Genomic DNA, 26,468 nt, shown 5'->3' with positions numbered 1-26,468 from the left:
ACTTTAGTAATGACTTCTATTTGTTTCAATTTAAGGTATCCCCAAAGTTTGTTTGTTCAACAACTAAATTCGAATTTTTCTACATAGCCAAGTTTTGGCTTGGTTTTCATTCAAATTTCTTTAATATCCTATTTAATTTAAAGAGCCTCCTCTATTTAACGCTTTGAGACATGTCTTTAATGTCCTAAACTTCTCCAATAGACTATTCCATTAATTCCAGGAGAGCAGCAGACACAACAGTGGGCGGGGTTGGGGTCACCTTCTTGGGTTATCTCCCTCACGCCAAGAAGAACCGCTAGAGGCAGCGCGAGTTGCCTAGCCTCCCTCCGCGTGTAGTGAACTCGGGATCCAGCTCGTCTGGTGATGCCTCTTGGTGCCAGGGAAATAACCAGCCCCTGTGCATTGGTTTCTCTTCAAGTAGTTAATGTAATTATTTATCACTTAGCTAAAAATACAGTTTACAAAGAAATTTCCGTGAATCATTTTAACCTTTTAGAATCTAAACTAGGACTGCTTACAAACATATCTCACTTCATCAATTGTTTTGATAACACGTCTCCAATTGCTAAGAGATGGATTGTAATGAAGATAAGACCTTCCAATCGCTCATTTCTAGAGAAAAATAGAGTTAACCGACCCTCACTAAGCCTAAATTGTTTTCTGTTAAGACTTAAGAAAAGAAGAGTCACTGCGCAATTAATAATAGAATGCCTAGATGGGTTTTCCTACCGCGAAGAAAAGAAAATAATGAAAAGTATAGAAGAACGACGTGACCTTCTACTTGACCGTTCGAAAGGGATAAAAATTGCTCGCCGTTACCAAGGTAATGTATGTCAATAATAGAATGGCTCCCACCTTAACCATAGCCACCAACAAGAATTCATCTTATTTCTCTCACGAAATATGTACCGTTACCTGGATGTCTAGGACGATTTTTAAACCATATCCCCTCTTACAAGAGTGTGCCCAAATTGAGGGATACAGAGTCCACACCCCTCTCTACCATCACCAGTCTATTCATAGTGTGTTAGGCTTATGTTTGCTTTGCTTCCTAGGATCAATTGCTGGAAGGTTGTCGTCTTACTTTAAGCATCAACAACCGTTATCATTCATGGAAGACAGGAATAACTTCATTCTATCATGCCTAAGGAAATAAGTTCCAGGAAACCGATAGAGAAAGTGCATCACTACTAAGCCTAACCGTCATTACTAGAGACCATATATATAGATGATAATGAAAAATCACCAAGGTCATTATAAGAAAATATTTCTTCCCAGACTTAATTGCGCTTGGAGAAAATGAATATTTTTATCAAACCACCGGGGAAATTAAGTTTTAATCGTTGTTGGGCATTTTTTTCTTTCAACCTAAACCTGCCTAAACTGAAGAAACGATTAAGAATTTTATATTAAAATGAAAAAGTCCTGAGATGGCCATAAAAAGTCCCTAGATGATCCAAGAAATGACTCCATTTACTCGCTAGCCAATCGCGTATTCTGGTCTAATGTTCAATGATATATCCACAAAATGTTTAAGACTAATCATATCTTGTAGTATTTGACAGACTAGTGGCACCCAATGTTATTTATCTATAGATCACAATACAGTCAAAGCTGGGAAACTGCCATTACTCTACAGTGTGAAAAACAATTGATATAAACCCTATGGAGAGAATGTTTACACGCATATTACATGCTTAATTTCTCGGGCACTGATTGTTGTAGCTTCATGTATTTGGTACCGCTGAAAAGGGGACAAACAGGACTATACCAAACTCAGAGGATTTCCCTGCATCTCTTATAGAACCAGAGTTATTACACTCCAAAGTGGAGGTGACAATAAGGATTAGAGAACCCTATAGTTTTAATAATTGGCTCTAATTAAATAACTCCCTAGTTTCCCTAATTTGCTAGCTTACTCTAGTCCTGATTACTGAAACCCAAAGTATCTAACATCATTGGAAAAAGAAGTAGGGCTATGACATATACTATTACATAATAACCCTAGTTATGACGTATGTACACTCCCCCCCCAAAATGGACGTGTCGATAACACACGACTCAATTTCCCGGAAAAGGTCCAATATTTTAAACAATTTTGAAAATATCTTTTAAGTTCAAACTCAAAGTTTTGGTCCCATATGTTCGATCTGTTAAAAGTGAGTGTTTGAAAAATCGATGAAGGGGAAACGCACGCCTTGGGGCAATTCTCTTTGATCTAAAAACACCCCAACCCAAAGAAAACCAACCGCAACATAAAGATACGTATATCATAAGTTTATAAGATACATTCCTACCATAAGTATGACACTACCTATACTTCGTCATGCACCCGAGAGCCTTACAGCTCGAGCTAGTTCTAGCAGAACGACGGAAGCGAGAATTAAAGTCCTACACTCGGTGGTTAATTTTGCAGAACTTTCACACTCTATACTCAGCCCCAAAACCAGGTAGGCGTCGCTTTACCTCGAATCTATGACCTACCTCATTCACTTCATGACAAGCTACAGTTTGTAACCAGTGACAAACTTATACGGAACATATCTTATAAACTTATGGTATTATACTATAGACAAAAACAAAAATTATAAGAATTTAGTTGGTTTCATATGTAAAATTCAATATATCCCGAGCTGAATATATTTCAGAACAATACCGAACTATACAATATTCTCTATAGAAGATTTGCATTGTATGTCACTCCCCGTTGAACACTCCATTGGTAGATATATAACATCCACGGTTATTCAACCTGAGTTTGCGATGTATCCAAAGCTTTTCAAACGTTATCTTTAAGCTTTTGGTATAACCTTAACAGTAAATCAAGGTAAACTTGTATATATGTAGGTTTGTTCGAACATAAGACAACATACCGTAAAACTTTCCCTTGAGATTTACTATGCGAGATTTCAATGTAAATTTATTTCAAAGACCATACCAGCCCTTTTTTTAAAAAAATATTTATTCAAAAAACCAAAAAAAAAAAAAAATCTAAAGTAAAAAACGCGTTAGCTAAGAACCAAAATCCCACGCAAGAAAGAGGTCGGACAGTTACATCTTTGATTCAAAGAAATTTTGAAGATAGAATGAAATACCGGATGGATTGAATTACAATCGATTTGGGTCGAAAATAACTTCTGTGATATTTTGTACTAAGCGACACACACAGTTTACAAGTTATGATTATTAGTGTTTTATGGATGACCCCTTAAATTTAATTAATAAACTGAATTAGACAATGATATCTAATTTAATTAAGGGGTCATACATAAAACGCTAAAATCATAACTCGTCAACGGTGTCCCTCATGAGTAAAAATAGGTCATAGAAGTAGTTCCCATAGACCTCTTAATATTAACATGAGAAACTAAAATACTAATTAAGGGGTCATCCATAAAACACAATAACTACTCAAAATTGATTTCACATAGGACCGAATCTATAATCACCCTCCCTTTCTGAAACACCCTGTATAAGATTAGAGTATCCAACTCGTTCAAACTTACGTCACATTCTACCTTGGAAGCTCTTTGATTTTCAAATGCAAAAAAATAAAAGGTAGGCCTATACAATAATAATTTGAATTTCCATGGCAAACTCAGATTGAAAGTGGTTCAGTGCAATGGAACACAATAAGTTAAAGCTTTGAAGCAAATATTTTTTAAGCTAACTGAAAAAAACCCTACCGCAGGTGTATTTCTAATAAACTTAATGCAGATTTTACTTTTTTATCCCCTTTGATTAAAAAAAAAATCTAAATTTAGAAACCTATTGAAAAATTCCCCGAATAATTCTCCTATATCTCATATTAAGTTACATCATAAGTTCATAAGATATGTTCCTACGATAAGTATGACACTATCTATACTAATTCGTAATGCTAGAGACTTACAGCTCGAGCTAGTTCTAGCAGAACGACAAGCGAGAATTGAAGTACTACTCTCGGTTATTTAGTTTTGCAGGACTTCCATCTTCTCCTATTTAGTCTGCATTACCAAGGAAGATGGAGATATCTCCATCTTCCTTGGCATTACTAAGCCTTTGACACCACCAAAACCAGGCGTCGCTTTACCTCGAATCTCACTCACTTCGTGACAAGCTCCAGTTTGTAACGAGTGACAAACTTATGGAATTAACATATCTTATGGTTAAGGTTTCATTTTATGGCAAACTTAAGTACGCTATGCCTGATGCAGTCTGCATTGGTTCTTCTCGACTTCAAAAGTTTCATTCAAGAGAATTTTCATTAAATCCGCCAGCATGGATTTTCTTTTTCACTTTTTTTTCTTTCTTAGTTTTCACTTTAGACGAAATTGAAACCAAATCAAACTGAACGGGATCGTACTCTGAAGCCAAGGACACTTTAAAAAAACCGATGGGAGAGAGAACCTAAACAGCTCTCCTTTAAATAAGGAACCCATCTTTAGGGTGTGTATGTATTGATTTTATCAAAGAAGGTTAAGTTTTTTTGGTAATAAATCAGGTGGGGAAACTATACTTTGAATCAAGGTAAGCAAAGACTAACATAAAAATCTCTTTTGGAAGTTGGATTGTAAGTTAAATCAATGTAAGAGTGGTGGAAAGATGTATCAATCTTCGAAAAAAAACATCGCTTTGACTATTCCATTAATTCCAGAAGAGAAGTACAAACACCAGAGGGGCGTGGCCGCCTTCTTGAGTTATTTCCCTAAAGCCAAGAAGCACCGCTAGAGGCAGAACGGATGAAAATAGACCTTTTCGATGTATGATATGGGTAGGTAACCCTCAACATCGGGACATACAACGGGGTTGATACATTGTCATCCGTCTCCGCGTACTCTCATGATACAAGGTGACTACAGCGCAGGCGCCATTGAGCGAGATAGGAGGGGGAGTATTAGCCACGTGTCTTTCCCCTCTTACAGGGTTCGGACGAAATTTTTACATAGAAAATCCCTGACTTTTCCAGGTTATCCCTGACCAAATTATGCCTATATCTCTGACCATTTTAAGGTGTTTACCAAAGCCCACTTCATCACACCAGTCTCATATTTAGTATTGCTCGAAGCATAGCTTAATATACCAAACGAAATCCCTGACATATCCCTGACTTTTTAGGAAAAAAGTTTCAAATACCTGACATCCCCCTATTTTCCATATCCCTGACTTATCCAGTTTTCCAGGCTCCGTACGTACCCTGTCTTAATTACATCCAAACGGTCTATAGAGTGGTTCTGAGAGGGGAGGAGCTACTGGGACGTGATGTCAATATTGGTAGTCTAAATTCTATGGCCTATAAGCTAACGACTTCCAATATGGTCGCCAAAACCGAGGTAAGAGATAGGAGGGTGTGACGTCACGAGAAAGTTCGTGGTAGCAGACTATATAACCCGAGAGGGCAGCGGATTGCAACCTTGGTCTTAATATATCCGCAAGTAATTGAATTATCTATTTCCTTAATTTGCTACTCCACTTAGTTCAAGTTCAAAACATGCGTACTTACAGCCTGGACGCCTGATCCATTGAAGCGCATCAGAAAATCCCAAACAAGGGACTTTAGTTAACTAGATTTTTATATTTTCCAGTTTTCGCATAATTCACTGTTCACAAACATTGTCAAAAATGATCCTCTGTAAAAGGATTTAGGTCGACAAGAAAACATTTACGTAAACGCGGAGAGATAAAACCTCGCTTTCAGCACCCGATCCGTTCAATTTAGCAACTGATTTATGAACGCCTCGATTTGTTTAAAAGCTCCCAAAAAATATTCAACAATCTGACTTTGTAATCTTAAAAATAAAATACAAATTCCGTTCGATATCATACTTTTAAAAAAATAATAATCTTTCCTCGAGAAAGCTCCGATTAAAACCTTTTTAATACCTACATTAAAAAGAAATCATTTACAAATTATTTTTGAAAGTTTCTCCAACGTGCCTAGCAAATCGATTCGAATTAACGACCACTAAATTAGCCTTAAAAAAAGATCTTTACGTTTCGCTCAATTAGGCTTTGAAATAAAATAAAAACATAATGGGATTCTTCAAAACGAAATAATAAAAAAACGTTATCGCAATTTTTTATTATACGGGAAGCTACTAAACAAAAGCAGATGTCAGGAATAATTTATTTTATTTCCCCTATGCTATTTATATATAATCAGGAATGCATACATCTACTAGGAATCATTGTGTAGCGATTCTCTGAAAATTTATAGCCAATTTTATAGCAAGAATTAGACTAATTTTAATTTCACGGATAATCTATCGTGCACAGGCATCGCGTTTTTACCAACGAAATCAGTTAGAAAGGCGTCCAAATTTTGATTTGTGATACAGTACACAATCAGTGATTCACATGAATATGAACAAGGGATATATTGGGGCACAATGATTCCTATTAGAAGTATGTATTCTATGATATAAAAAGTAAGCTGAAGCCCCATAAGTTTTGTCAATGATGAACAAGAGACTTATTAAAAACCAAAGAGGGAATAATAAAAAATAAATTAAGTTCAACCGGAGCTTGCTTTACTATAAATGCTTAACACTTCCTGTTTTCCTGTGATGAGTTTAGATTATTGTTCAGGAAGAAATTTGCAATCTGAGGTGATTCTTAAAATAAACTCACGTAGTTTTCCAAACGGAGAAAAAAATAAAAATAAAATAAAACTGGAGAAATCAGAAATCCAAGCAAATCCTATCTTCCATACCAGGAATACATAAATCCACTAGGAATCATTGCGCCCCTATATCTTACGTTAATTTCTATGTGGGTTTTGTGGGCCGGGCTTGAGTACTTACTATTTATCACGCCTCATAATTCTCATAACAGATTTCATTCATTTATTGGTAGCAACGCAAGTTGCAAGGCGGGGTAAAATTCGTCATAAATTATGATTGGTCTAGCTCTTCCCACAAAATCCTTCCGGCTACACAATGATTCCTGTCCATACTTCTCAGAAATGCATCCATTAACCCTCTTGTAAAACTCTAGTGGGAGTTTCTTTATCGATTTTTGTTGGCGAATGATTTTGGGACGTACTAGAATGCGTACCACCGTATTCCGCGAAATCTGAAGCAAACGTCAAACGCACTAAAGGAGTAGGAAAACGGCAGCATCTTCCTTATTCCTTTGCACGTGAAATTACCTGTTACCTCAACCCCTCTACCAACATCCTCTTCCACCCCTTTTTCGACCTCCTTATATACTTTCCTTTTTATCCAGGGCCTAATCATCCTGGAGAAAAGATTCCCGCCCTTTTCCCTTAGCCCTAGTTAGCCTCGGGGGCTCAAACCCTTCGAAATAAGTTGGGCCGTCAGCTTCAACTTACTTTCGGATTAGAACTGACGTCAAAAAACGCCCCCTAAGTTGTCAAGTTTTGCGAACAAATAAATTGAATTGGATAAAAAGGTTCATAGGTCAAACTATCATTTGTGGCGTGAACTTGTACGTACTTATTTTGGACAATATAGAGGTTTCATGATGACGCCTACCTTTGTACTCAAGTCTTCTATTGGTTCTCTATTTCATTTTAGACCATAAGAAAAAACTTTGCAATAGGCCTAGTGTGTTCAAATTCCCAACCAAACACAACATAACCTCCCCTTTCAACTCCTCCTAGGTTGTCATTTCCACACTGTCCTTAGATGGACGACATAATCTGGTGGTATAGACCATTCCAACAATTACTTGCAGAGAAAGCAACACAAAAGCGTGAGGCCGCATAGGTTATTTCCCAGGCGCCAACCAATCGGGAACGCCAGGAACTGAGTTCACTACAGGCGGAGCGATGCTACCCGACTCGCGCTGTCTTTAGCAGCGCCTCTTCGCTTCTCTTCAGGAATTAATGGAATGGTCTATTTGGTAACGTTATCCCAGGATCGTCAGATAAGTTAAGGCGACCACTAGGCGATTGGTGATTAGCTGCAAAGGGGATAACGGGTCAACTCGGACCTCATCTTTCATCCTGGATACATCATAAACCCCCAAAACCCGTATATCCTATATCTCTCATCCTTTGTTCCATCATAGTGCTTGCTGTTCAATCCTGGAGCTAAATATAAACCCCCATTCGCCTTAAAGAAGTATATTTAACCGAAGCTATCAACTATCTGAAACAATAACGTGAATACACAATACAGTTCTATGGGTTGTGAATTAAGTGGAAAATGTTAACTTCTACTACATTTTACCACAAGGGAGTCAGGGACACAGTTGTTTACCAGTTATGTTTAGGGATATTTTAATGACCCCTAAATTTAACTTATTAACCGAAAGATTGCTTATTATTCTAAGGTGGTAAGGCTTGATGAGGACTTTAATATGTAAGGGATGGTAGAAGTTAACTTTACATTATTTTAATATTTCATTAAAGTTAACTAAAATCCAACCTCTTGAAACTTCCAAGAAGATCCAATTTCTGAAATTTAATCACACCTTTCGATGAAAACGTTTAAGCTTCAATATAGAAATGTTTCTTAGGTTTGAAATCAATTTTACAAGAGTTTAGTTTTTTCCATCGAGAATTAAGTTTTAATTATTACTCTCCATACATCGTTTTACCCCGAATATAATACGGTTAAGAACGAATTTTTACCGTTAGTAGGAGAGCCATGGATGCCTGGGGAAAAGCCAGTTTTTAAGAAACTTATTCTTTACAACTTAATTTCAATAAAACTATGTTTAATTTTGGGTTAATCAAAGCTAAAATATTCCGGGGTTTAGAACAGGACGTTATTAACTGGCTCAATAGCTAGGAGTTCTCGGACCCAACCTTGAAGTACTAAACTAAACCACTTCTAAAACCTATCAGGTCTCCCAACAGACGATAAAAATCCGTGGTACATTTGGTTAGGTTGTAAATCAAATTTTTCAATTACAGTTAAGAGAAACTACTCTTACACTGTAATTCAAAAATCTGATGATCTATCAACAGGATTGTAGAGTATCAGATCTCTGACGAGACGATACAATTGCGTGGGTCATTTGGTCTCGTTGTAGAATAACTTTTTCAATTACAATGAGAGAAAGTACATTTCTTCCACTATAATTCAAAAAGTTCTAACTCTCAATGCAGTGAGAGAAAGTATCAGATCTGACGAGGTGATACAATTGCGTGGGTCATTTGGTCACGTTGCAGATTGAACTTTTCAATTACAGTGAAACAAACAATGTTTCTTTCACTGTAATTCAAAAATATAAATCTGCAACGCTCACGACTCTCACCAACGAGAAGGTATGACCACTCCGACTTCGAGAGTCACCTGAAAGAAGCGGGTTAGTACAATTATACACTCCTAACTCTTGCCTAACAAAAATTTCTAATTATTCATAGGCTTTAAATTTAATCCATAATAATTCATAAGCCAAATAATAATTTCAAAGAATATCGAATTTACCAACCAAAATCTCACCTGATTTCTTCTTTTTAAATATTTTTCACGGTTTTCCATAAAATAATTTCCAAGAATACCGAATTTACCAACCAAAACCTCACCTGATTTTTTCCTTTTAGATATTTTTCACGGTTTTCCATAAACTTATTTCAAATTAACAAAAAAGTAATTGACACAACACAGGGCATTTTTGGATAATTTGTTTTTTCTTCCCTATCCCACCGCTTCTAATTCTTCTTCATCTTCTTATCCCACCCCCTCTAATTCTTCTCTTAAATCATTCTAATTCTTCTTAAATGAAGCATTTCAAAATCTCGTAATAATCATTTCAAAGAATTCACAGGTCACCTAAACGGATTAGCAATCGAAAAAAAGGACTTTGAAATATCATGGCACTTCATAAAAATCATAACAAATACTTACCCATTTCAAAGAATTTGTCACCCACCTGATTCATAATCATTTAAAATACCTGAACCACCTGAAACTGGTTAGCAAAAACACACAAAAAACCCACAAATTCCTGAGTCACCTGATTCATAATCATTTCAAAGAATTCCCCAGTCACCTGATACAATAATTCTTAAGTAACCTGATCCATAATCATTTCAAAGAATGAAAATAACTTACTGCGATCACGTGGTTACTAAATTTATTGAAGAACACCGCCACAGATTCATCCATAACATATAGACCATCTTTGCATTTCGTCTTGGTGTTCAACTAGAACGAGTGTCAAAAATTATTTCAAGCCCAGAAAGACCAGACAGAATACAATATGCTAATTATATCCCAGATAAGTGTGGCTAAATCCCGTAAGAGTAAGCGTGGCTAAAATTCCCCCCGTAAGAGTAAGAGTGGCTAAAATTCCCCCCCGTAAGAGTAAGAGTGGCTAAAATTCCCCCCCGTAAGAGTAAGAGTGGCTAAAATTCCCCCCCGTAAGAGTAAGCGTGGCTAAAATTCCCCCCCGTAAGAGTAAGCGTGGCTAAAATTCCCCCGTAAGAGTAAGCGTGGCTAAAATTCCCCCCGTAAGAGTAAGCGTGGCTAAAATTCCCCCCGTAAGAGTAAGCGTGGCTAAAATTCCCCCCGTAAGAGTAAGCGTGGCTAAAATTCCCCCCGTAAGAGTAAGCGTGGCTAAAATTCCCCCCGTAAGAGTAAGCGTGGCTAAAATTCCCCCCGTAAGAGTAAGCGTGGCTAAAATTCCCCCCCGTAAGAGTAAGCGTGGCTAAAATTCCCCCCCCGTAAGAGTAAGCGTGGCTAAAATTTCCCCCGTAAGAGTAAGCGTGGCTAAAAGTGGCTAAAATTTCCCCCGTAAGAGTAAGCGTGGCTAAAAGTGGCTAAAATTTCCCCCGTAAGAGTAAGCGTGGCTAAAAGTGGCTAAAATTTCCCCCGTAAGAGTAAGCGTGGCTAAAAGTGGCTAAAATTTCCCCCGTAAGAGTAAGCGTGGCTAAAAGTGGCTAAATCCCCCGTAAGAGTAAGCGTGGCTAAAAGTGGCTAAATCTCCCGTAAGAGTAAGCGTGGCTAAAAGTGGCTAAAATTTCCCCCGTAAGAGTAAGCGTGGCTAAAAGTGGCTAAAATTTCCCCCGTAAGAGTAAGCGTGGCTAAAAGTGGCTAAATCCCTCGTAAGAGTAAGCGTGGCTAAAAGTGGCTAAATCCCTCGTAAGAGTAAGCGTGGCTAAAAGTGGCTAAATCCCCCGTAAGAGTAAGTGTGGCTAAAAGTGGCTAAATCCCTCGTAAGAGTAAGCGTGGCTAAAAGTGGCTAAATCCCCCGTAAGAGTAAGCGTGGCTAAAAGTGGCTAAATCCCCCGTAAGAGTAAGTGTGGCTAAAAGTGGCTAAATCCCATAAAGCAGTCTGTTTTTCAACTTTAGATTATCTCAAAGGGAATTATTTAGCTTAGATTAGCATAGAATTTTGAAGCTCTTATATTGACCAATTTTTGACCTAGGCCCCTAATAGATCAGGGTACTTGTTTATTTTAGTATTAAAGTTGTTAGTCGAAATTTTTATACTGGGGAACCTGCTATAACCATGAATGCTAGAGTTTGAGAAATTAGGGTAATTTTTCGAAATGGCAATTTACCACCATAGAAGTAATCTCTTTCGAGAGGGACAGTAAATAGTCAAGCCGCCACAGGATATAATCGTGCACTTTTTGATAAAAGCATGAAAATTGGTGAAAAGATAGTACTATATATGTAGAAGCGATTTAAGATTGGAGGCAACGTGAATTCGCTGTGCAAAATTAATTATAAGTAATTAAACATGCCTCGAAAGTGTAGTGATACCTGTATGAGAAACCCCTATACTGGCCCTTTTACCCGCTATACGGAGGGGAGTCGACTATAATTCACGACACTTTACGATCGCGGGGGACCGACACTAAAGCCAATTTTTAGGTAAAACTACCTTTCTGCGGCTTCCAAATTGAATAATGAACAGAAATGTTCATAAATTAAAATCAAATTATAATTATACATCACCAAATTTTATTTAATCATAAAAATAGTTAGTACTTCACATATACTGAATATAATTTGTTTAATTTTAATGAGAATTAAATTGTTAATCGTATACACGAGTACAAATCGGTGGAATGTTTACCTTATCTCTGTTTTTTGGGAGAACATCATTTTTCTGGCAATGTTTACGTCAGATTCCAAACTACAGCGATCATGCATTAAAATGATGAAACGTTCCACAATGCTTAAATTTTGGAACCGTAGGTCTTAAAGACAAAACCTAAACTAAGCCTTACCTAACACTAACCAAGCCTAACCTAATCTGACCTATAAAACAAGCAATATTTTGAAAAAGGCAGGTGTTTATTGTATAAAAACTTTGCTAGTAGTTTCCATGATTATTTTGAGAGGACGATCGCCTATCAAACTTAGTTTTGTAATTAATCAGCCAGTTAAGCCAGTAATTTAGTTTAGCTGTAACCTCCATTTTCTAATAATATTTCGTAATTTGTGTCTGTGTGCTTGTGTTCCTGGAAAAATCAACAGTCCGAGCCTAATTTCGGAGACAAAAAATCCACTGAATAATGGTAAAAAAATTGACAAATTATTATGTTCTTGAACATCAAAATATAATAAAAATAACTTGTTGAATTATAATATTAAAATTGTGATTAAATAAACCTGGATTTATAACCAAAAAACTCGCCAAAAAACACTCCTTTGAAGGCCAGAAAGCAATCATTTGATTAGAAAAAAAGCTCCCGTGTGAACTTTCATAACGCTCTCGTTAAAAAGCCAAAAACGCTCTCATTTGAACACCAAAAATAGTCACGTTTGAACGCCCATAATTCTCTTGTTTTAAAGCCAAAAACACTCTTGTTAGAACTCCTAAAACAAACTCATTTGAACGTCAAAATGATCCTATTTAAACGCCGAAATCGCTCTAGTTTGAATACTAATACATTATTATTTTAACGCTAAAACGACCATGTCTGAACGTTTCATTAGCGCAAGGCAGTTATTCAAAATTGAATGAGATAAAGATTAATTTTTGAATGGTAATATATAAGCTGTTCAAAAATTAGTGCTAGCGTTAAGGTTTGGTCGATATGACGGTAGATTGATCAGAAATGAATGCCCGTGCTTAGTTTTGAACGCGTAAAATACTCCTGTTCAAAACGGAATGTTTCTGGTTAAATCTGAATTCGTCAATAGAGGCTTGTTCAAAATTGAACGGTCGTTATCATTTTTGCATGCCGAAACCACGCTCATTTTTATCGTGCAGCAATTTGGCTTAACGCCGATGTTAGTCAACATGTAAAATCAGAAATTCATGATACTGTATAACCGTCAAATTCTGGTAAAATGTATATGATTTATTTTTCATTATTCAAGAAACATCTCATAATTCAACATATTATATTCTGAATATTATATGAAGTACTCACCATTTTTATGATTGAATAAAATTTGGTGATGTATAATTATAATTTGCTTTTAATCCATGAACATTTCTGTTCATTATTCAATTTGGAAGCCGCAGAAAGGTAGTTTTACCTAAAAATTGGCTTTAGTGTCGGTCCCCCGCGATCGTAAAGAGTCGTGAATTATAGTCGACTCCCCTCCGTATAGCGGGTAAAAGGGCCAGTATAGAGGTTTCTCATACAGGTATCACTACACTTTCGAGGCATGTTTAATTACTTATAATTAATTTTGCACAGCGAATTCACGTTGCCTCCAATCTTAAATCGCTTCTACATATATAGTACTATCTTTTCACCAATTTTCATGCTTTTATCAAAAAGTGCACGATTTAAATAAAATATGCTTGTTGGCTGCTGTACTAAAAGATTTGGTTAATGGCTACATGGGTTAGATGAGGGGGCATTCCTAAAGGACATGAAAAAATTTTAGTGTCTGAGTGAAGTTCTAAGAACTTATTTGTTGGGAATATTGTTCTAGTTGAAATAATGGTTTCAAATATACATTCAGAAATAAGACTTCAGATTAAAATTAGGTTAATTTCAATTGTTCGCATTAAATTGCAAATATTTCTTAAAATCCGAAAACTTTCGGAATTAGTTTAGCTTTTATTAAAATAGTTTCTTTGAACTCTCACCATGGTTAATCAATTAAAATTGATATGGGTTAATTTCAATTGTTCGCATTAAATTACAAATAATTCTTAAAATCCTGGCTTTTATTAAATTAGTTTCTTTGAACTCTCACAAAATGGTTAATCAATTAAAATTGATATTTGCGACAACGAAGAAAAAATCAATCATTAACCATTTGAACCAAATGGAATTATTTTTTCATAAGATTGATCTTAATCAAATTTCGGGATGATCACTTAATTTTACAAACGGATTACGCGGACGCGAAGGGCGGGAGGAACACGATCCGTTTACGCGAAAGCAAACGCGAAGGGAAGGGAAGGGAATTGAATGGATTGGAATGGAAGGTAAGGTAAGGGAAGGTAAATACGACCGGGTTACCCGAGGGGCTAACAGCGAACGCGAAAGGGAAGACCGATTAGGAGTAAAATAAAGTGACCAGCCCGATAAATTCGCAATAGAAATTTGCGAAAAACTCAAAATTAATATTAAATTAGGGCAACATTTGGCCCTAAATCCAGATTCGAAAAAAAACATTTGTTGATACGAAATAAATTCGCAATCAAATTTATATTTATATTTAATTAATACGAACAATTGAATTTGGCCCTAAATCCAGATTCGCAAGAAAAAAAAATTGTTGATACGAAATAAATTCGCAATTAAATTTATATTTAATATGAACAATTGAAATTAACCTAGTATTATTTTGAAGTAATTTCAGAATTTTCTTGAATATTTGAAAGCAATATTTCTAATAGAACAATATTCTACCGTAACAAATGAATTCTTAGGACTTCACTCGGACACTAAAATCTACTTCATGCCCTTTAGGAATGACCCCTCACTAACCCATGAAGCCATTAAAATATTCACTGCCATCGCCAAAAGAAAAGAGATTACTTGTGTGGTGGTAAATTACCATTTCAAAAATTACTCCAATTACTCCATTCGCCCAAAACTAGCAGTCATGGTTATAGTAGGTTCCCCAGCATAAACGTTTCACGACTAACCACTTCAATACTTAAGTACTCTGGTCTATTAGGTCAAAAATAGGTCAATATAAGAGCCTCACAATAATAATATGCGAATCTAAGCTAAATAATTCCTTTTGAGGTAATCTAAAGTTGAAAAACACATTGCTTTTTCCTAAAACAAATGGGGCTTAAATCACTAACTTTGATAATAAAATAAGGTCAAAAATGGGTCACTGTAAGGAGCTTCGGAATGAATGTCAAAAATAGGTATTCAATGTAAGGAGCTTCGGAATGAATGTCAAAAATAGGTATTCAATGTAAGGAGCTTCGGAATGAATGTCAAAAATAGGTATTCAATGTAAGGAGCTTCGGAATGAATGTCAAAAATAGGTATTCAATGTAAGGAGCTTCGGAATGAATGTCAAAAATAGGTATTCAATGTAAGGAGCTTCGGAATGAATGTCAAAAATAGGTATTCAATGTAAGGAGCTTCGGAATGAATGTCAAAAATAGGTATTCAATGTAAGGAGCTTCGGAATGAATGTCAAAAATAGGTATTCAATGTAAGGAGCTTCGGAATGAATGTCAAAAATAGGTATTCAATGTAAGGAGCTTCGGAATGAATGTCAAAAATAGGTATTCAATGTAAGGAGCTTCGGAATGAATGTCAAAAATAGGTATTCAATGTAAGGAGCTTCGGAATGAATGTCAAAAATAGGTATTCAATGTAAGGAGCTTCGGAATGAATGTCAAAAATAGGTATTCAATGTAAGGAGCTTCGGAATTAAGGTCAAAAATAGGTATTCAATGTAAGGAGCTTCGGAATGAATGTCAAAAATAGGTATTCAATGTAAGGAGCTTCGGAATGAATGTCAAAAATAGGTATTCAATGTAAGGAGCTTCGGAATGAATGTCAAAAATAGGTATTCAATGTAAGGAGCTTCGGAATGAATGTCAAAAATAGGTATTCAATGTAAGGAGCTTCGGAATGAATGTCAAAAATAGGTATTCAATGTAAGGAGCTTCGGAATGAATGTCAAAAATAGGTATTCAATGTAAGGAGCTTCGGAATGAATGTCAAAAATAGGTATTCAATGTAAGGAGCTTCGGAATGAATGTCAAAAATAGGTATTCAATGTAAGGAGCTTCGGAATGAATGTCAAAAATAGGTATTCAATGTAAGGAGCTTCGGAATGAATGTCAAAAATAGGTATTCAATGTAAGGAGCTTCGGAATGAATGTCAAAAATAGGTATTCAATGTAAGGAGCTTCGGAATGAATGTCAAAAATAGGTATTCAATGTAAGGAGCTTCGGAATGAATGTCAAAAATAGGTATTCAATGTAAGGAGCTTCGGAATTAAGGTCAAAAATAGGTATTCAATGTAAGGAGCTTCGGAATGAATGTCAAAAATAGGTATTCAATGTAAGGAGCTTCGGAATGAATGTCAAAAATAGGTATTCAATGTAAGGAGCTTCGGAATGAATGTCAAAAATAGGTATTCAATGTAAGGAGCTTCGGAATGAATGTCAAAAATAGGTATTCAATGTAAGGAGCTTCGGAATGAATGTCAAAAATAGGTATTCAATGTAAGGAGCTTCGGAATGAATGTCAAAAATAGGTATTCAATGTAAGGAGCTTCGGAATGAATGTCAAAAATAGGTATTCAATGTAAGGAGCTTCGGAATGAATGTCAAAAATAGGTATTCAATGTAAGGAGCTTCGGAATGAATGTCAAAAATAGGTATTCAATGTAAGGAGCTTCGGAATGAATGTCAAAAATAGGTATTCAATGTAAGGAGCTTCGGAATTAAGGTCAAAAATAGGTATTCAATGTAAGGAGCTTCGGAATTAAGGTCAAAAATAGGTATTCAATGTAATTGATTTGAGCTCCGAAATGCGGTTGCGATGTAATAGGAAGAATCTCGGCCTGCACCACTTTCATTGTGCGCTACCGTGGATTTTCCATCGCTACGACCAGAAGAGAATGAACATGGCTGTGTTTACATACCAAATGTTCATACACTCTTCCAGGAACCGTACCGCACGCTCGGAATTAAGGTCAAAAATAGGTATTCAATGTAAGGAGCTTCGGAATTAAGGTCAAAAAAATGTATTCAATGTAAGTTTCAAAATTAAGGTCAAAAATAGGTCAGTAAAAGCTTCGAAATTAAGGTAAAAATAGGTCAATGTGAGAAATTCAAAATTATAATATGCCAATCTGATTCCTTTTGAGAGAATCTAAAGTTGAAAAAGACTTCTTAAACTTAAATGGGTTTTAGTTGGTGAAAAGTAACCAGCCTCCAACTATAGCTAAAGTCCTATTAAAATATACATAAGAATGTTTTAAACTATAGGGAGCATGCCTAAATATCGTCCTACGCGTTAACTTGGACCAAATACGTATTACCAGGGATAGATAGACTTTTTTAAGACGGAATGAGTAACAGGGTTATTCGGGTGCGCGTCCAAGTCCACGACCCCCTTACCCGTGACGGAGGGGTATGAAAGAAGAGGCGGGTCTTATTTTTGTTATGGCGTTGTATGTATATCCGGGTCAAATAAACGTCGTCTGCCCCTTCGTCTGCCAAGTTGGAATGGGCTCGGATTGTAATTTTTGAAATAACATTGTTTAAAAATGGAAGTTACACAAGACATAGGGCTTGCAACCGAAAAAAACGGGGAAGACCCAAGAAAATTAAAAGGGAGTTAGAATTGAGTAAAAGTCTTCATAGATATTACAGCACGAACAGGTTTTAACCAAACACTAAGCTCACAAAACTCCTGACCATTCACTAAGCCTTGGTTAACTTCATCAAATTCGTTTACAAAATCATGAGGATAGTAGAAATGATTGGCTTAAGAAAGAATTTTCACCCTTACAGATGTACTCCAAATCCAAAACACCGGCACCAAATTCACTAACTACCTTCTTAATTGCTATTAAAAACAATTCCCGAATAATTACCGGACCCTCGCATTTAGACGGCTCCATTTTGAACCCCTGTGAAGGCGCTTATCTGTACAACCATAGCCCACTCGATCCGCGCTCTATAGCTATAGTGCGAGCAGCTTGCGTCGTGACGCGCGTGATCGAGTGGGCTATGGTACAACGCAAGAGGGGTCGTAGTCATGGCGACAGAGGTAAACAGGAATTACGTATTTTTGGCCCTCCTTGTCAGCAACGTCACCAATACGTAGTTTTTGTGAGCCAGTAAGATAATTTAATTTTTTGGTTACGTGTTGAAGGAAGGGACTATATACTCGTCTATGAGTCGGACTGCAGTAAAGGCCAAACATTGTTTATTCCGTCTAAAAAAAGTCTATCTATCCCTGGTATTACCTTTTAACATGTCCATGTAATCCCGGGCATCTACATGGACTGGAGTCCTGCTGCACAGGTCAACAACAAACGTTCTCGCCTCTAAATAATTTAAAATTGAACTAAGCAAAAACTGAAACCAAAAAAAAAAAAAAAAGCTAGTTTGCCAGAACGTACCGGAACTTAACATGTGTACAGAAAATGAGTGAACATCCCTCGATGTGCTGCTATCTTGTGTCTATCATAAGAGACAAAATCTCATGGTAACCGTGGTCAACTCAGACCTCCTAGCTAAACCTGCCTATATTTATATTTAACTAAATCCTAATAACTACAACGGCGTTTGAAGTTCTAAAAAACGCGAAACCGACCCTGGACCCAAGTTAAAATGACCCTTAACAACCTCATGTAACGAGTGGACTCCGCAGGGGCATTAGCCCCTTAACGTTGAAGACCCACTAATATTTATTTCACAACATTTCAAAAAACACTTCCAATTAATATTGAAATCAGTATTCCTCCCAATTTTTGTAGAAAATTAAATCAATATTAATTAAAAGTATCATATTCATTTAAATATATTAATGTACGCGTTATAATGTTCAAACAAATTGAAACAATAAAATACTTTAAAAAGGGATACTTAAATGGCGCTAATGTATTGAGATATAATTTTTAAGCCATAAAATACACCGGAAAGGGGTACTTAAATGGCGCCAGGGTATTGATATAAATTTCAATCAATATTAATTAAAAGCATCGTATTTATCATTTAAATATAAAAAATACATGAGTCTAACCAGGGATAGATAGACTTTTTTAAGACGGAATGAGTAACAGGGTTATTCGGGTGCGCGTCCAAGTCCACGACCCCCTTACCCGTGACGGAGGGGTATGAAAGAAGAGGCGGGTCTTATTTTTGTTATGGCGTTGTATGTATATCCGGGTCAAATAAACGTCGTCTGCCCCTTCGTCTGCCAAGTTGGAATGGGCTCGGATTGTAATTTTTGAAATAACATTGTTTAAAAATGGAAGTTACACAAGACATAGGGCTTGCAACCGAAAAAAACGGGGAAGACCCAAGAAAATTAAAAGGGAGTTAGAATTGAGTAAAAGTCTTCATAGATATTACAGCACGAACAGGTTTTAACCAAACACTAAGCTCACAAAACTCCTGACCATTCACTAAGCCTTGGTTAACTTCATCAAATTCGTTTACAAAATCATGAGGATAGTAGAAATGATTGGCTTAAGAAAGAATTTTCACCCTTACAGATGTACTCCAAATCCAAAACACCGGCACCAAATTCACTAACTACCTTCTTAATTGCTATTAAAAACAATTCCCGAATAATTACCGGACCCTCGCATTTAGACGGCTCCATTTTGAACCCCTGTGAAGGCGCTTATCTGTACAACCATAGCCCACTCGATCCGCGCTCTATAGCTATAGTGCGAGCAGCTTGCGTCGTGACGCGCGTGATCGAGTGGGCTATGGTACAACGCAAGAGGGGTCGTAGTCATGGCGACAGAGGTAAACAGGAATTACGTATTTTTGGCCCTCCTTGTCAGCAACGTCACCAATACGTAGTTTTTGTGAGCCAGTAAGATAATTTAATTTTTTGGTTACGTGTTGAAGGAAGGGACTATATACTCGTCTATGAGTCGGACTGCAGTAAAGGCCAAACATTGTTTATTCCGTCTAAAAAAAGTCTATCTATCCCTGGTCTAACCATAAAAATACACTGCAAAGGGATACTTAAATGACGCCAACTTATCGATCTTTACGATGGATCATTCAAGTACCCCTTTAAAATTCATCAATATTCAAAACCAGAACATGCGCTTTAAATTAAAATCTCTCCTAATTAAATCAAAATACTACAACTCACTGCGACCACGTGGTTTCCCAAGTTATTGAAGCTCTTTGAAGAACGGTGCAGATCGAATGACGTCATGAGGCTCACGTGGAACACCGCCAAGGATGTAATTACGTCACCCAGTAAGTTATCGGCCATCTTGTATTCGTCTCGGTCTTCGACTGGAACAAGTGTCTCAAATTAATTCAAATCCAGAGCACAGATGGTAAAATATGCCTATTTATTTCATATTTCTAGTTCACTGCTAAGTTTATAGTTTTATTTTTTTGTTAGGGCCATAGGAGCTAGGGCTTTTAACTGCCATAACAGCTCCGTTTGCCGACATTACGCTCAAACTTGCGTTAAGTGAACCGAGCTACACGCTCAATTATAATACGCGCTCAAAGTCATGAAAGGTGGAACTCATAAACGTCATACGCAACGAAATTTATTTCAAGGTAAAGGCAGGGCGTTTGCACACAAACCTTTGTAAGTACTAAATTGCGTTGCTTCTAACGTTTATGAATAACACCGATTCTTTACTAGTACAATTTAATAGCAAAAATTCCATGCAATTCGTTTCTAGCACAATTCGATAGCAAAAATTCTATGCGATTCGATGCAATTCGTTACTAGCATAATTCTTAAAAGTTGGACTGAACGCAATTTAGTACAGGCAAAGGCCGGGCGTTTGCACACAACGCTCAGCCTTTATATGTACTAAATAGAGTTGCGTCCGACTTATGAATCACACCTGTTCTCAATGGGGCTTAAATTACATAGCAAAAATTCGATGCAATTAGTTACTAGCATAATTCATAAAAGTTGGGACTAAACGCAATTTAGTACAGGCAAAGGCATGGCGTTTGCACACAACGCTAAGCCTTTATATGTACTAAATAGAGTTGCGTCCGACTTTTATGAATCACACCTGTTCTCAATGGGGCTTAAATCATATATCAATGGAAAATTTCGTTCAAATCATTGGACTCACAAGGGCAGGGCGATTGCACACAACGCATACACGACATTTATGAATAACACCAGTTCTCAATGTGGAAAAATTGGTTTCAAATAGGGATGAGCCGGTATCGATACCATATCGATATCGGAGCCGGTATCGATACCATATCGATATCGGCACCGATACTCGGGGTTTCCCGATAGTATCGGATCGGTTAGTTAATTCATTACTAGCATAATTCATAAAAGTTGGACTGAACAGAATTTAGTACAGGCAAAGGCAGGGCGTTTGCACACAACGCTCTGCCTTTATATGTACTAAATAGAGTTGCGTAAGTCTTTCAGTAACGTATTGATGGTAATAATATCTCATTTCTATGAATATCAATCAATCGTGATAACAATTTCTCGTTTATATAAAAAGTACCTGGATTTAGTTTTATCTAATAACTAATAAGCAAAAATAGCTATAAAACTGTTGATAAAAATAAATATTTTATATCACCATATTTTGAAATGACAAAAAAATTAATTTAATTTTTTGCTTTCAATACTTCAATGATAAATCAATTCACAGTTACTAGAAATTAAGGATAAAAGGGCATCTAAGTATATACTAGTTAAAAAAGATGTGACATTATTTTGGAAATACCTCTTGAACATTGTATTTAGTAGTATAATTCATGAAATTAGTCTTTAAATTATTTCCTAGTATTTTTAATACATATATAAATGGGACTGTCCCACTAAAAACACCGGGATCGGTTGAAGTATCGGGTTTTTGCATCATAGTGAGTAAATATCGGTATCGGTTCAGTTTGCACAGGTATCGATCGGTATCAATTTAACCCGGGTATCGGCCATCTCTAGTTTCTTTCAAATTTGAAAATGAACACCTCTAACGGCAAATGAATAATTTAAAAAATCCGAAAACATTCGGAATTTATGTAATCTTATAGAAATTTCGGGATGATCACTTTATTTTCGCGAAGGGCTATACGCGAAGGGGGGAAACACGACGCGAAGGGGATGGGTTGGGTTGGGTTGGGTTGGGAAACACGACCTGGTTTACCCGAGGGGTACCGCGAACGCGAGAGGGAAGACCGATAAGGACTAAAACAAAGTGACCAGCCCGGTATATCCAGATATGAAAAATTTCGTAATTTAATAATACGAACAGGTCTTATTTTTAATTAGAGATGGCCGATACCCGGCTTAACCCGACACCGATCAATACCGGTGCAAACAGGAACCGATACCGATATTTACTCAATATGACGCAAAAACCCGTTACTTCAACCGATCCCGGTGTTTTTAGTAGGACAGTGCCCATTTATATATATGTATTAAAAACACGAGGAAAAATTTAAAGAGAAATTTCATGAATTATACTACTAAGTAAAACTTGTTTATATATTTCCTAAATAATATCACGTCCTTTTAATTAGTATATGCTTAGAGGCCTTTTATCCTTATACTTCTAGTAATTGTTAGTGATTTATCATTGAAGTATTGAAAGCAAATAATTAAATTGATTTAAAAACTTAAAAAAATATTTGCTAAACTAACTTTTAGTTTTCTTTTGCTAAATTCAGGTACATTTGATATAAATGAGAAATTATCACGATTGACATTCATAGAAATGACATATTATCAAGATCAAAACATTACTGAAAGATCTAAAAATGTCATGTAGTGTCATCTAACGCATTTTAAACGAGTATTGGAGTATCGGTTTACTATCATATTAAACCAACCGATCCGATACTATCGGGGCCGATACCGATGTGGTATCGACACCCGTTCATCCCTATTTGAAACCAATATTTCTACCTGAACGATATCTTCAAATAAATAAATTCTTAGAACTTCACTTAGACCCTAGCTACTTCCTGTCCTTTAGGAATGAACCCCACTAACCCTTTTGGCCATTTTATAAAACTTTATTGCCCCATCACTTCAAATAATACCATTTCAAGAATTAGGGTAGGTTATAATAGTTTCAACTAAAAAGCCCGAAAATAAGTACTTTGGTCTATTAGGTCAAAAATAGGTCAAAATAAGACCTTCAAAATTTATATATATGCTAATCTAATAATTTAAATAATTTCTTTGAGATTATCTAAAGTTGAAAAAAATAAACATTGCTTTCTCCGAACACTTAATTGGGTTTTTAGGGGAGTTTGCCTAAAGATCGTCGCATGCGTAAACTTGGATAAAAAACGTATTACCGTTTAGTATGTCCACGCAATCCTGGTCATCTAAATGGACTGGAGGAGTCATGCTGGACAGGTCAACATCAAACGTCTCGCCTCTAAAAAATTGAAAATTAGAATTAGTAAAAATAAAAAAATTGTGAATACCCCCGAGAAGCTACCTTTAATAGTGTTAAATGTTTACCCGCAGCATTAATGGAACCTTTAATAGCCCTAACAGTGAGTAGTCCCTCTTATGGTCTACGGGCTTAAGATTACCCGTAACTCTTAACAGTGAGTAGCCCCTCTATGCTCTACTGGCCTAGATTACCCGTGACTCTTAACAGTGAGTAGCCCCTCAATGCGTTGCAGGCCTAGATTACCCGTAACCCTTAATAGTAAGTAGCCCCTCGATGCGTTACAGGCCTAGATTACCCGTAACCCTTAATAGTGAGTAGCCCCTCGAGGCGTTACAGGCCTAGATTACGCGTAACCCTAAATAGTAAGTAGCCCCTCGATGCATTACAGGCCTAGATTACCCGTAACCCTAAATAGTAAGTAGCCCCTCGATGCATTACAGGCCTAGATTACCCGTAACCCTTAATAGTGAGTAGCCTCTCGATGCTCTACCGACCTAGATTACCCGTAACCCCTTAATAGTGAGTAGCCCCTCGATGCTCTACCGACCTAGATTACCCGTAACCCCTTAATAGTAAGTAGCCCCTCGATGCTCTACCGACCTAAATTACCCGTAACCCCTTAATAATAAGTAGCCCCTCGATGCTCTACCGACCTAAATTACCCGTAACCCCTTAATAATAAGTAGCCCCTCGATGCTCTACCGACCTAAATTACCCGTAACCCCTTAATAGTAAGTAGCCCCTCGATGCTCTACAGGCATATATTACCCATAACCACATTCCAACTACCGAAACGGCCACAACCGTTTAACCAAAATTAATTTAAAATAAAACTAAGGTCAATCCCTTATAATTAAAATTTAATTCGGAAATAACTTTAAAACGAACCGAAAATTCTAATAATTCACTAGTAATGAATCTAAATAACACCTCAAAACAACGAACCGAAAATTCTTAGTTACTTCCACGCCTAAATTACTTCAGCTAAGTCTTCATTATAATATAAACTTACTGTAAATCTGCGAGCTAATAATTCACTAGTAATGAATCTAAATAACACCTCAGTAATTCGACATTTTATCAACTAAAAAAAAAATAATTATGATAATCTAAAAACGTGCCTTAAGAAATAGTTATTTTATTTAATGGACAAAAAAACTAAGTTAATAAAAAAACCGCTTATGAATTCAGTATTTTATTGACTAAAAAATAAGTTAATCTTAAAGCATTCTTCAAAAAACTAATTCCATGCTGAAAATTAATCTAATTTCAATTATCTAACCGCTTAAACCGCGAGAAAAATTCAAACAAAAGAAACTAAACGCCTACCTTGGTAAAAATCGGCCCAAAGTTTGATGTCCGGACTCCGTCGGACGTCCCGAACTGGGCTGGCTTCTTCGGTCCGACCGGACTTAACTCTTTCGTCTTTCCTCAACAAGTGAAGCGAGAACTTTGACGACGACTGGGCTTCGAGAAGGGGGTCCGATAGAGATTTTGGGATGCTCTATGCTATTTGCCCTTTGGCCAATCATGGCCCTTATCAGTGACGTATTAGGTGGAGCAAAAAAAAAAAAATCAGCAGATAGACCCTAAACTTAAAACTTTTTTTTAAAATTCTGATTGGCCATTTTAAAAGGGGTTAGGGGGTACGAATTTCCCGGGACCTCTAAGCGCCACCAAGTAGAGCAATTTGGGTTCCACGTTGGCCTTGAGGAGGGTGTAAATGGGGTTCACTAAAGACTTAATGTCGCCTAGCAAAGTCCTGCCAAGGGCTTTACCCCATTATACTTGGTCCTGGGAACCATTATTTCGTACGTATGGTGCAATAGCTTATCTTTTGTACTGTTTAAGGTAGAAGATGGCTATTTCCAAGAAAACTTAACACGTGTGTGTCAGATTGAAATCGTTGGGGGATTGTTGCTTTGGAAAATATTCCTTTTAGCACATAAATGCTATTTTTAGAGTGAAATTTAAGGGGAGAGTGTTACGCGACTTTAAAGGGAAAGTGTAATGATTTTCTTATATCTGACTTTATTCAGGGTCTAAGGTGGTTAGGCCTACATCTATTAATTCTTCTTGGTTGATAAAGACGCTACATAATCTTCCTTTTAATCCTTGCGGATTCCTAATTAAGACTAGTTTTATAATTAGACGAGACAGGGTTGATTATGGAGTAATTCATAAACGTCGGACGCAACGCAATTTAGTACAGGCGAAGGCAGGGCGTCGTGCGGAAACGTCCTGCCTTCGCCTGTACTAAATTGCGTTGCGTCCGACGTTTATGAATTACACCTTAAACAATTAACCCATGAGGGAGGGAGTCTAGCCAACTCTCATTGCCTCTAGCGGCAGCGGTGCTTCATAGAGCGAGGTAAATAACCCAAGAAGGCAACCTCGTTGTGACGTTTTTCATTTGAAAAGGGGTTTGTTTCTTTGTACGCTTGTTCGTTGTGCACAGTGACAATTTGTTACTGAATTTGATCTTACAAACGGCATGATTGACATCAGTAACACGTAGGGAAATTGAGCTTCATAGAAAAATTAGTTTATTACAAACAGAGAAAGCAACACACAGGGGCGAGGCCGCTATTGGGGTATCCTGCCTCTCGCCAAGAAGCTCCGGGTAGCTTAGCCAGTGTTTTAATGTTTGTTGAATTGTTCAATATTCTGGTTTAAATTTCTATATTCATGTTCAATATTTCTAAATTCATGTTCAATATTCTCGTTTAATTCATTTAAAACTCACGATGAATATTCATGTTTAATTCATTTAAAACTCACGATGAATATTCATGTTTAATTCATTTAAAACTCACGATGAATATTCATGTTTAATTCATTTAAAACTCACGATGAATATTCATGTTTAATTCATTTAAAACTCACGATGAATATTCATGTTTAATTCATTTAAAACTCACGATGAATATTCATGTTCAATTCACTTAAAACTCACGATGAATATTCTTGTTAACTTGATTTAAAACTCACGATGAATATTTTGTTTAATTAATTCAAAACTCATTATCAACATTTTGATTATTTAATTTAAAACTCAT

General features: G+C 36.5%; 1 protein-coding gene and 2 long non-coding RNA genes across 6 annotated transcripts in view; 1 reads left to right on the top strand and 2 right to left on the bottom strand.

The window, feature by feature from the left end:
* The window catches only part of LOC149691786 (uncharacterized), a 118,092-nt gene that overhangs the window by 50,904 nt on the left and 40,720 nt on the right, over positions 1 to 26,468 (bottom strand). The gene's annotated exons all lie outside the window — the stretch shown is intronic.
* Positions 710 to 1,654, top strand: LOC149691790 (uncharacterized). Its single transcript, XR_016383492.1, has 2 exons — positions 710 to 823; positions 1,056 to 1,654. It is a non-coding gene; the product is annotated as an uncharacterized LOC149691790 (long non-coding RNA).
* Positions 8,487 to 24,978, bottom strand: LOC149691789 (uncharacterized). 4 transcript variants are annotated; one of them, XR_016383489.1, is made up of 7 exons: positions 24,739 to 24,978; positions 20,145 to 23,388; positions 18,430 to 18,490; positions 18,274 to 18,354; positions 9,910 to 10,100; positions 9,801 to 9,849; positions 8,487 to 9,725 (listed from the first exon to the last, which is right to left on the bottom strand). XR_016383489.1 is itself a non-coding variant. In XM_089869214.1 (6 exons), exons 2-5 carry the CDS (start codon positions 20,268 to 20,270, stop codon positions 10,054 to 10,056), a joined length of 315 nt encoding a protein of 104 aa, XP_089725340.1. In that variant the 5' UTR covers positions 20,271 to 23,388; positions 24,739 to 24,978; the 3' UTR covers positions 8,487 to 9,945; positions 10,008 to 10,053. The 4 variants fall into 4 exon arrangements, 1 of the variants encoding a protein (XP_089725340.1); XR_016383487.1 differs by having other exon boundaries at positions 9,801 to 9,945; positions 10,008 to 10,100; XR_016383488.1 differs by having other exon boundaries at positions 8,487 to 9,849; positions 9,910 to 9,945; positions 10,008 to 10,100.

Source organism: Phalangium opilio, unplaced genomic scaffold (genome assembly GCF_054372755.1).
Source record: "Phalangium opilio isolate 3A_F unplaced genomic scaffold, DU_Popi_V2 ptg000025l_1, whole genome shotgun sequence".
NCBI lineage: Eukaryota > Metazoa > Arthropoda > Arachnida > Opiliones > Phalangiidae > Phalangium > Phalangium opilio.
The sequence above is the reverse complement of the archived record's forward strand: the minus strand, read 5'-3'. Positions and strand labels throughout refer to the sequence as shown.

Bases quoted from the DNA above. Each gene is read 5' to 3' on its own strand.
- LOC149691789 (XM_089869214.1), bottom strand. From the start codon at position 20,270: ATGGCCGATAACTTACTGGGTGACGTAATTACATCCTTGGCGGTGTTC. The intron at 18,491-20,144 runs GTGAGTTGTAGT...CTCTTATGATAG, and splicing joins TGGGAAACCACGTGGTCGCA to ACACAAGATAGCAGCACATC. The intron at 10,101-18,273 runs GTAATACCAGGG...CACTCGTTCTAG, and splicing joins TTACATGGACATGTTAAAAG to TTGAACACCAAGACGAAATG.